The following is an 11764-nucleotide window of genomic DNA, read 5'->3' on the forward strand; positions in this document are numbered from 1 at the left end:
AAAAACAAATATTATTCAACATGCAAATTCTTTTTCGGTGTATGTATGTGACACCAGTTTTGTTTACATATATGTAGGTCCATGTGATACTAGTGAGCCATGGGAGTTTAGTTTGTAAGAGGACTCGGGGCGTCCCATGGTTAACATATCTTCACGTGTGGATGTGCGTGATACACCATCATCACCCTCCTTTATAACGCATGAACTAGGTAACGCGTTGCCATGGTCACGCGTGAAGGATTGAAGGTGCTGCACATGTTCGATGATGGAGATGAGTGTGTGGTGAGTGATAGACATTTCCATTAAAATCCATCACTAGTGATGGAATAAAGCTCGATGACGTGGCAGAACTTGATTGGATGTTATGAGTGATGGAATTCCATCACTAGTGGAGCGCCCCTACCCCCTAAGGGTGAGAGGGGTGTTCCCTTCAACTCCCCTCACCGGAGCCAATCAATTTCGTCCATGTCAACTCCACTCTGCAACTCCCCTCAAACACTTAATCACAAGGGATAGTTTCATCCAAACCATTTTTTTTTAAAAAAGAAAAATGTATGATAGGTTGAAAAAGAGTGGAGCCCACCATTACCCTCTCTCCCTCCTCTTCCCGCATGTGGCAACTCTTTACCGAATAAAACATCACCCTTGCGGCAAAAACATGTTAACGGCACATCCCCCTTGCGGCAAAAACAGTCACCGCACACCTTGCCGCATCCACCCCTCTTACCCTAAGCCTATGAGGTTGTATATACATGCAGGGGCGGATCTTAGTGGAGCCGTGGCAGGGCCACGGCCCTGGCAAGTTTTTCGGCCGTAGTGTTAATTTTCCGTATTTCGATCGAAATTTTGTATATATACTATGTTCGGCCCTGGCAAGTTTTTTGGACGTAGTGCTAATTTTAGTGTCCGTGTCTTTCGGCCCTAGCAGGTTCAACGGGCAAGATCCGCCACTGTATACATGGGTGGTTGTTACGAAGTCATATTGAGCCGCCTTTATACATCCTTGCATGATTACCTTTACGAAGTTTACTATACAAATTCTTGCCTTTTGATTTGGCTTTTTTAGCTATATTGTATATATCCATTACTTTCGCTGACTTAGCCTTGTTCATCATGTGACTCGGTCACCTGTTATTTTGTCTTTAAGTTCTAATTGGTTAAAATTTAAATGATAAAGATACAAGATGTTTTGGGTAATAAGTTAGGACAGTAATCTATGATTAAATATAAAAGGGTAAGTGATTTAACTGAGGTGCTTTCTTTTTTATATTGGTTTATTGACTTTTTTTGTACATCATCTTATCGGACTTGTAAGTAATGCATTAGCATGTGTACATGAGTATTGAAATAATGAAACCCATCGGTATAAAAAAGGTGGTTGGGTGTGTTGAGTTTGCATTTCTATTTCTTTATATAGATTGAAGAGAGTAACCAATCAAGAAACTCCATCAAACCTTTGTATATAGACACTCTAAGGTGTAGTACTCATCCCCCAATCAAACTTTACTCTCCACAGGTTCTCACACACACACACATCTCTCTCTCTCACACACACTCTTTCTCTCTCTTCTTCTGTCTAAGAACACCAATCTAGTGTTTGCTTCTTTGGTAAGTTCTTTTTCTTTCTAGACATATCTCATTATGGAAATACCCATATTTAGCAACAAAGTTTGCATCATCTTTTGGTCTCTTGCATCACTTATAAGAGCTTCTATTTGATTCAATAACTGGTTAAGCTTCTAGGTTTAATTGTGCTTTTGATGGATCTTGTAATGGTTTATGGATTGATCTTCTTTCTTGAAATATTAGGTCAATTTCAAGAAATCTAAGATGGTGAGAGGAAAGACCCAGATGAGGAGAATAGAGAATGCTACAAGTAGACAAGTGACTTTCTCCAAAAGGAGAAATGGTTTGTTGAAGAAAGCTTTTGAGCTTTCTGTGCTTTGTGATGCTGAAGTTGCTTTAATTATCTTCTCACCAAGAGGCAAACTATGTGAATTTGCAAGCGCAAGGTTTCATCTTTTTCACTCTTTTCTGATTCTTGATTGATTTATATTTGTGGGTTAATCTTTCCTTTTGATTTCATTCATGCATATACATGATATGCATATACATATACATCCACATGATAGACATACATATGTGATATATCATTTCTATTCTAGTTTTAGGTTATTAACCTTATAGGGTTTATTCAATTATTCTCCTCCCCCCCCCCCCCCCCTTTCTCTCTCCCTTCTCTTCTCTCTCTCTCTCTCTCTCTCTCTCTCTCTCTCTCTCCCTCTATCTCTTACACACAGTAGAGAGAAACACAGGCACTAACATACTTAGGTCTGAAACTTTGTTCTTGTTTTTCTTACTTATAGGGAATTAGGGTTACTAAATGGAAGCTTACTGTACATTAATATCTATTAGGATTCTTCAACATATAACTAGTACAATTTTCAATCTGTTAAGATCAAATTAGGATGATTGAAGTATATCTCTCTCATACTTATTTTAATGCAAAGAAATGATTTTTTTCAAGGAGTTTTAAGTTCAAATCGCAAAGAGTTTAACTTTGATAAAAATCAGTAATTTATCCGAAACTTCTGACAAATTTCACATATTGGATGTAGTATTTCACAAAGAATAACACTCTTTACCAAGCATGTTTCAGTCAGATTACAACATGAAGTGGTTTGTTTCATATATCCCAACTTCTTTTCTACATATGGAGAAAGTGATCAGCTTTTGCTTTTTTTTCAGATATTTGCCATTAAAAGAATCAACTTCTAAATTTATTTTGTGATCATAGTACAACATATATACATATAAACATTCATATTCATATACACATGTCACATTTATAATATTAATATCTTCTAATTATTCTAAATGTTTTGCACGAAAACCAATATGTTCTAATGATTATATAACAAAATTAGCTTCAAAATTAAATCATCGCTATTACTCTAATTTGTTGAATATAAAAAATGTATGAAAAGTATACTATTTGTTATCTAACATCTAGTAAAAAAATATACTATTTGTGTTTCTAATTTTCCAAGTGATTTTTCAGTACTTATTTTGCTGCAAAGATCTATATATGTACTTGCCAAGGATTCCTATCAAAATAAACAATAACATTGTTGTATTATTCACAGTAATTATCGAATAAAACATTTTGATATGCATAGAGCATATATTTTAGTGCGTGTAAGATAAAGTGTTTTTGACTAATTAATTTAAGAGATAACAATAACAGGAGAAAAAAATAAACTAGTTAGTTATTTTTACCAATATGTCATTTGTTTTCTCTTCTCATATTAAATACAACCATAAATAATATATATTTGTATACCAGACCATACAATACTCAAGCACTAAGCATTACATTTAGACTTTGGACTCTTATTACAATTAAGGAATTTGGATGTAGTAATGGTAAGCCAAGTGTTGCCTCTTCAAGCAAGGGATAACTTTGAGAAGACGTTAGCGATGTAATCATGAATATATATATAAGCTGAACTCGAAGATCCTTGGAAAACTTTCTTTTAAAAAGTGAATCAAATACAACTAATGTGCTCTGAGCATGAATTCTTTTGAGCATTGAAGACAGAATTAATTAAAGCTAAAAAACTCATTATGAGGTGTTATGGGTACAAGAATGAGTGCCTATAACACAATTATAAGCCATAGAAGGATTAATATCCATAGACTTGAAACGACCCAACCCGGGGAGTCAGCTATTGGATTTACTCTTCGGCAAATAGTTCATAAAGGTAAATTTCATTCATGCGCATAAATTTTTTTTAATTATTTACAAACAAAAATAAAATAAACCACTATCTTCAACATAAAAGCAGCAACATAGATGAGAAGTCATCTGTCCTAGGGGAACCTCGCCATGAACCAACAATCAACCTGTTCAATAGACTTGATGTGCATATTAAAAGTCAGGAGTAAGTTCTAATTTAAATAAAGCTACAATAAATTTTAACAATCTACAGTAATTAAACACATTTAAGCAATTAAAACACATCTAAATATTGTATAACTATATACTATAACATAGTACTTTGTTATAGACTAGAAAACTTTATCACGAACTGTAAAATACACACTGTACTATACGTAGTTGATCAACCATTGTCAAAGCCACAAAGGCACTGCTGGTTTATCTTTTGGTGACGGTATTAACTTTAGACACTATATGTGACCACAACATTAACTTTAGGCGTCGTTTGAGACTTCGGTGTTAACTTCAGACACAGATGTTAACTTTAGACGCAATAACTCTCCTTTAGCCTTTATTATGCAATATGCATACTGTGAACACTTTATACCATAACACTTTAAAAGATTACAATTACATTAGCAAGCATTGTCATAATCAATCATGTTTCAAACATAATGTTTTACTTTGAAGACTTTAATTAGTATGCACATCACCCCAAAATAGTAATGTAAGAGAGGTTTAGAAACTCACATGTTGGTATGGCTAAGCACACTATGAACTATATTGATGACCGTCATGAACTCCGACTAATCTAGTCCACTGTGAACATGGTTCACATGTGAAGATGTCACTTAAAAATGGGCGCATACTATCATGCTAAGTGCATAGATTACACTGAGCACAAACTCAACAATGTATACTTAAGGCCATCATAAAGAAGTATACATTTATTGATGCACTTATTGAAATATAGAGTAAGAACCTGTTGATTCTACGTTAGGTGGTTGACAATTGAGAAATAAAGCATTTCTATAACCATGTAAGAACTTATGACGATTTCTTAGTATAATATCATATCCTAATAGTCATTGATTAAGTAACTTTTGTGTTATTATTCTCAATAATGTTTTAGTGACCACTAATGCTTAGAAAATCATCATCATCATCATCATACTCAGTAAATCCCACCAATAGCAAAGCTAAGTTAGGGTCTGAGGAGGGTAAGATGTAAACAACCGTACCTCTACCCCGTAGGAATAGAGAGACTGATTCTAGTGAGACCCCCGGCTCGATAGTACTTTTGCATCAAGCCTTGGACATAAGGCACATAACACTCAGCAATTGAGACAACTGCCGAGCAATTGAGACAACTGCCGATTAGTGGATGTACCCCCTTGTCTTTCGGCTATCAACGCCACCACATGATGTATGATTAACCATCCCCCTCTTTTAACGTTATTTTCACGAAATTAGTAAAATAATGTTAAAATTAGTGCACTTTCACTTTTGTCTCCCGAGCGCCCACAAATATATACATTATATGCGTATACCACAAACGGGGCGTCTTAATGCTTAGAAAGTAAGAAGATTAATTTATTGGATTCAAGATTAAGTTAAACCTATTACGTTAATCAATAGAGTGATGAAATGTGTCATTTCCCACGAGGTTAAAGATTCAAGTCCTATAGTTTACAAAAAAAAAAAAAAAAAAAAAAAAAAGCCTAGATATAGAAGTGGGATTAGTTAGTGTGTGAATTAGCCGTTTTTAAAAAAAAATAGAAGTTTAGTGCTAAAATTAGTGGCAGTAAAGGACGATATATATGAAATGAGAACTTAGATTCATTAGAATCCATTAAAAATGGATGGAAAGAAATAATAGAATATGTTTATAGAAAAGGGACCAATTACAATTTACAATGTTGGTTTGTTAATTAGATTGAACTCCTCACAATAGTCATTTCATTGATAGCTCATGGTCGTAAGAAATAAAGAAAACTAATTAATGTGTCATGTAAGGAACAAATCGATAGGCACTGACGTATTTAGCAATATCAAAGTGTGTCTAAGGTGTCTTGTTAAGCGAGCAACACGCATATGTGTTGGTTCAGGCCAGTTTGCAAACACACACTACACACAATTTACATACTCTTTCTTTGTATTGAACTTCAAAAGAAATTACAACTAAAAAATGGGCTATTGAAACATAAACTCCTGCTACTTAAATAGAAAACAAATATAACTAAAATAACAAACTTTCCACGTAATCTTTTCCATGCTACCCATTATCTCCTCATGTCAATATGCAATCCCACGATTTTTCCATACTACTCAGTCAACATGGACCAATTCTTTTGTTGACACGTTTTATTTGCATGACCTGTAACTGACTTGACCCGTACTCGACTTGAACCGACCCGAAACATCAAGATTATACCCAACATTCACCCCCTTAATCTTAATGTCGATTCCTTGTTACTTGCTTGTCTCTCGGTTGCATTCTTTCTCTTGCTCTTCATGTTATCTTTCTTGCCTCGATATTCTCATTCTTGCTTTAATTGGTTCTTACATGCTTCCTTTCATCAATTTAATCACAAGCTACCTGCTTCCATGCTTTCTTTGGTCCACCAACTCATATGGCCACCTCCAAATTGCCAAAAGTCCATGTCTTCATGCACATGGTATCATGCATACGTAATCCTTTATGGCCATCCTCATCATCACGTATCTTTTCTTCTATTGATGATAACCTGCTTCACTTGGATGCTTGCCTACTTCAATGGATTTGTTTGCTACTTTGAACCATATAGTTCAATCTTTCTACTTTCCACTAGCCACACATGACATACTTGCTACACAAACCTTGTAGGTCCGCTCTAGTTTCGGTCTTCTCTTTCTTTTTAACGTGAACACTTTCGGTCTTCTTCGGTTCACGACTCGGTCTATGTAAGAATTCTTACTTAATACTACCTCCGTCCCACTAAAAGTGTCATACTACCTCGGTCTAAGAAGATCGTTTTTTATTAAGTTAAAAAAATTAAGTAAGAATTCTTTCAAGATCAGTTAACTAAAAGATGACTAATAAGCAGAAAATTTGTTGATATTACTATGTAAGAACTTATAGATAAGGTCAGATTGTGGTGATCACCAAAGGTGAGTATAATTGGGGATTCTTAATAGTACGTAGTCCTTTGTCCATAATTTAGGGGCAATATTTCATTTACCAGGGTGCGTGTTCATGGTTCAGGAAAATATTAGAAAACAAGAATTTGTTTTAACTGTGTATTAATTAGAGTACTAGTATCAGGTGTTTTAAAAATATGGCAGTGGGGTTGGTGACCCATTGACAAAGACAAATACTTTAGAAACACTTAGGTTTGGAGGTCTTGAGTTTGAGTTCAACAGGTGATAGAATTAAGATATCGCCTTCAGAAAAGGTGTTTTAAAAATATGGTTAACAAATACGTTTGTGATACGAACCTTTGGCGACCTTATGCAAAATGTTATTGATACGACATCATGTCATATTTAGTAGTAGTTTTCTGCATTATTATAGGAAGTAATGGATCACTTAGATGGTGGATAGTTTGTATTCATTCTCTTATTTATTGTAAGTTGCGAATTGTTACAAGGCATGTATAAAAAATAGTCTAATTTTCTCTCTAAAAAATAGTCTAATTTTCTCTCTAAAATTCTTTCTAGATTCCTTCTTAATTTTTTTGCCATTCGATTAGCGACTGGAACCACACCAATTTGACGATTAATCATAAGCTATAAATATTTTAAATGTCAATAAAACAAAAAACTTGACAATTCATTGCTAAATGACAACCTGCTTGGACTGATATTAATACACACTTAATCACAACATGACCTTTAATTGCTATCTTTTTTTGAACGGAAAAGGTTACATCTGTCCCCGATGTATATAAAGGTGAAGGGTTCAAATCCTGTAATTTATGGGTAGGCTAGTCTGCCATGAAAAAAAAAAAACTGCTAATTCTGTCTAGTTTGGAGTTGATTTCCAGTTAAATTTCAGATATATTTGTGTCATTTTCTGTACTAAATAACTTACTTATTTTGGACATAAGTCTCACCAAATATTTAGACATTATTACTTTTGTAAATACTCCATCTAATCTTTCTTAGAATATAGATACAACTAATATCATTATTTGCATCTGACTTTTTGTGTTTTGAACATGTTCAGCATGGAGGAGACTATTGAACGTTATAGGAATCACGTAAAAGACGTCCAACCCGAAAATTCTTCGAGTGTTGAAGATGCTCAGGTTTTTTTACACGATGATAGTTGTGTTTCTGAACTTCAAAACCTGACCAAGTTTTAGTTCACTATCGTAGTTCCATCACTAAATTAATGTTCCATTACACATTACTAAAATAATTAATGACAATAATTTTAATTTAATTTGTTCTTCCAATCACTCTAAAGATGTTCTTGTAGGGTTCTCTTTTGCAAATCTGGAGTTCTAATAATATCCTAACTATTCTCACTGTCACAAAACATCCTTATGTGACTTTAAACACACAAACTGATTGGTATATATGAACTTAAATTAACAAAAGCTATACAAACCATATCAAATTAAGCTACATAGAGTTGCATGAAAGGTCTCTTAGTAAAATCTTAAACCCTTAATTCATAATTTTCATTTAATTTGTTAAAGTTTGCAACGTGTCGATGATAGAATTTTGCATCAGTGGCAGCATTTGAAGGATGAAACAGCAAGCATGGCAAAGAAGATAGAGTTACTAGAACTAGCAAAGAGGTTTGAATTCGTGTTCTTATTCCGTACAGTTTAAAAACAAATTGTTCTTGTAAACCTAAGATCGGCGGTTCTCATGTAGCAAGAAAACCATTGTAACATCTTAAAATTGACAGAAAATTTTTGGGAGAAGGTCTGGGCTCTAGTACAATTGAGGAATTGCTACAGATTGAACAACAGCTGGAGAGGAGTGTATCCATCATTCGAGCGCGAAAGGTTGGGTTTTTATGCATGAAGATAAAATAAAAAATATTCTTAAGACCTAGTTATTATTGTGTTGAACTTGAAAATTTCTGGACTTATTTTGATTTTATGGTGTTTTAGATGCAAGTTTATAATGAACAGATTGAGGAGCTACAAGCAAAGGTACAATCTTGAATTTCAGATTTTATATGTTTATTTATTTTCTACAGTTTCACTTGCTTAGCTCAATCACTAGACTTGCTAATCCCATATTGGTATTCTACCATCATATTAACTGACCTATTTAATTAGGCTTTAATAAAAAAAATCATGTCTATACACTAATAAATGTAGATTATGTTATAAATTAAAAAAATATAGCTACTTTTTGGAACATGTTTGCATAAACACTAGTGAAAATTTTCTATATATTAATTAAATTCGTGAAAAATGAATCATTATCTAAATGGAAATTTCAGGAGAAAATGCTAGCTTGTCAAAATGCAATGCTTACTGGAAAGGTAAGTCTGTTCATTTATATGACTTTAACCTCAAATGAAAGTGATGTAAATAACCTCAAATCTTTGATTCAGTGTCTCGGCCAAACCAAAGAAAAGACGGAAGAACAGAGGACAAATTTACTAACTGCGGAACATGGAGAGAGTTCTGATGTTGAAACCGAATTATTCATTGGACTGCCCGAAAAACGGATGAGGCAAGATAAACCAAAATGAATGAAGTTAATACCTAAAATACATATTTATATACCTATCGAGATCTATTATGCTATAGATCTTATTTGTGTTCAGTTTTATGGTTTACCTTTGAATTACAATAATGTTCCTGTGAAACTAAATGTAATCTAATTTCGGTCGTTTGTACATATGAACATTTGATGGTGACCGCGTCATAAATTTTCTTTGTTGTGTTGTTTGGTTGCATCTTTTCTGGATTTCAAGAAATACAATTATTTTGGTGTTCTCTTCATTTTTTTTTCAGGTGTACTTTGTTGGCCTAGCTTTATATTCTCAGCCTTAACCTAGTTAACCTAGAAGATATAACTAACTGGAAAAAAAAAAGCCATTGCTTTGAAAACAAGTAAGAGTTTTTAAAGTATCAGCTTATTGAAAAAGAAGGGTAGACGTTTAGATGATTGTTTTAAGCTTTATTCTAATGCGGTCACTGATATCAACATGCCATGACAAGTTACAAGTCGGAGTACTATGACTAGGTGAATATACTGATAAGCATCAGACATGGTCTTATGGAAGTTGCCACCATGATACGGTCCACCAACCCGCTATGCCATGGGAACCGGCCCGGCAACCAAGGTCCACCGAGTTACCCACTTTCCATCCATGCATGTGAACTAGCATTTCCATATTGCATTACTTTAGGATCCACTTTACCATGTTTACATGTTTTCATTTTGCTGCATTATTTCTTAGAAATTAGGTAGTAGTTATTTCTTTGCATATTTAAGATTTTGTATGTTGCATTTCTTGTTAATGAAAAATGGACAGAAAAGTTGTTCCATTTGGTGTTCTTTCTTCTCTAAATATTCTTGGAGTTTAACCCGCTTAAAGGGTTAGTCTAACCAGCTTAACGAGTCCCTATCACACCACTTCTGAAAATGGATTCGGAGAGAAACATAACATTGTTTCGCCTTTAACCAAGAGAAGTAATGCGACCTTTGAATTGTGTGGGATTGGGCTTTCCATTATACATACTCTTTGAATTTGTACCAACTAAACTTATTGAAAAGAAAATATCATATACACGATCATAGATTATATCATGTAAAGTTCGCTTAAAAAAAATTATTGTTACTTTATTACAAAATATGTCTACCTCTAACATTAGTTATCACTTATCACTTTTTTTAATAGTAAATTAATCTCTCATATTAACTACCAATACATAAACCTTACATGATTTAGACTCTCTACCTCTATGATAGAAGAGAGAGTCAACTTACCATCGTCCCATATTCATTTGGAGCACTTATCGTGACACCACACCCAGATAAGGATGCATCATACACAATTGATACCAACTTACCAGTAAACACTTACTTTATGGATACAAACGGTAATGTACAAAAGTTGGAAACTTAAAGGTACAAAGTTTGGTCAAACTACTATTAGCTGATCACGCAAAATTTCCACCAGATAAGAAAGTTTGAGATACTTTATTTCACTAGTCACGCCTATCCGAGATAAACAACCCGCCCAAGACTAACCATCATTTCCTGTGACACATGCTTAAAAGACGTCAGATATTACAGATATTACACTGGTGAGTTTATGAATATACACAATTATAATTCACATTATTTAAGCATGACTTGTACCCGCCCATGTTATCATAACCCAACGTTACCACGTAACTTACATAACCATACAGTTAATGCCCACTACACCACAGGTGTAGTACCGACAAATCCCGCCGTAGTGGCACGTATAAGGGACCACAAATATCACGTGTATGTCATGCTCAGGTTATATACATGCGTACAACAGTCATGCCATATTATTACAGTTTAGGACAAGCATGTTCACATTTGAAAAGCATTCATAAAACTCACCTCTTGCTAGTAGCTAACCGTTGATACAATTGCTAGTATGATCAGGTACTATCTCAAGGTCCTGACACAATTTACATAATCCTAAGTTAGGTAATGGTACACCTAACTAATCATTATCATGGTTGGATATTGGTTAACCCTACCTTGTTTAAGCATGGTTGATCAGTCCATGCCTAACTAAGGCTAGGCTACCCAATACCCGCCCCTGACAATAACCCTAGTACCTAAAAATAATACTAACACTACTACCACTAATATATTATTACTAATAATAAAACTAATATTAACTACTAAAAATAAATAATAAATAACTAAACATAAACTTAAACGAGAGTATACCTCAAGACTATCTACGGCACGTTGATGTAGAGTTTCCCTACTCCTGCTCCTACTCGTGCTCCAAAAACGACTACTAACAACACCCAACGGGGTATCGTATACGCGGGATTCTCAATACTAGAGTGTTCCCGTTAAAATTTTGGTGTATCT

General features: G+C 34.2%; 1 protein-coding gene and 1 long non-coding RNA gene across 2 annotated transcripts; one reads left to right on the top strand and one right to left on the bottom strand.

The window, feature by feature from the left end:
- The first annotated feature begins 1398 nt into the window (after positions 1 to 1398).
- Positions 1399 to 9675, top strand: LOC110917335 (MADS-box protein SOC1). The gene is made up of 8 exons (XM_022161909.2): positions 1399 to 1608; positions 1810 to 2012; positions 7929 to 8010; positions 8441 to 8508; positions 8622 to 8721; positions 8830 to 8871; positions 9168 to 9209; positions 9282 to 9675. Exons 2-8 carry the CDS (start codon positions 1831 to 1833, stop codon positions 9420 to 9422), a joined length of 657 nt encoding a protein of 218 aa, XP_022017601.1. The 5' UTR covers positions 1399 to 1608; positions 1810 to 1830; the 3' UTR covers positions 9423 to 9675.
- A 1108-nt stretch (positions 9676 to 10783) lies between these two features.
- On the bottom strand, positions 10784 to 11654 carry LOC110918451. Its single transcript, XR_002581325.1, has 3 exons — positions 11615 to 11654; positions 11276 to 11336; positions 10784 to 10939 (listed from the first exon to the last, which is right to left on the bottom strand). It is a non-coding gene; the product is annotated as an uncharacterized LOC110918451 (long non-coding RNA).
- Positions 11655 to 11764: the final 110 nt, after the last annotated feature.

This window comes from Helianthus annuus, chromosome 16, assembly GCF_002127325.2.
Source record: "Helianthus annuus cultivar XRQ/B chromosome 16, HanXRQr2.0-SUNRISE, whole genome shotgun sequence".
In the NCBI taxonomy this organism is placed as follows: Eukaryota; Viridiplantae; Streptophyta; class Magnoliopsida; order Asterales; family Asteraceae; genus Helianthus; species Helianthus annuus.

Excerpts from the sequence above, each read along its gene's own strand:
- LOC110917335 (XM_022161909.2), top strand. The coding sequence starts at position 1,831 with ATGGTGAGAGGAAAGACCCAGATGAGGAGAATAGAGAATGCTACAAGT. Across the intron at positions 8,011-8,440 it reads CGAGTGTTGAAGATGCTCAG|TGGCAGCATTTGAAGGATGA; the intron begins GTTTTTTTACAC and ends ATTTTGCATCAG. Across the intron at positions 8,872-9,167 it reads TTGAGGAGCTACAAGCAAAG|GAGAAAATGCTAGCTTGTCA; the intron begins GTACAATCTTGA and ends TGGAAATTTCAG.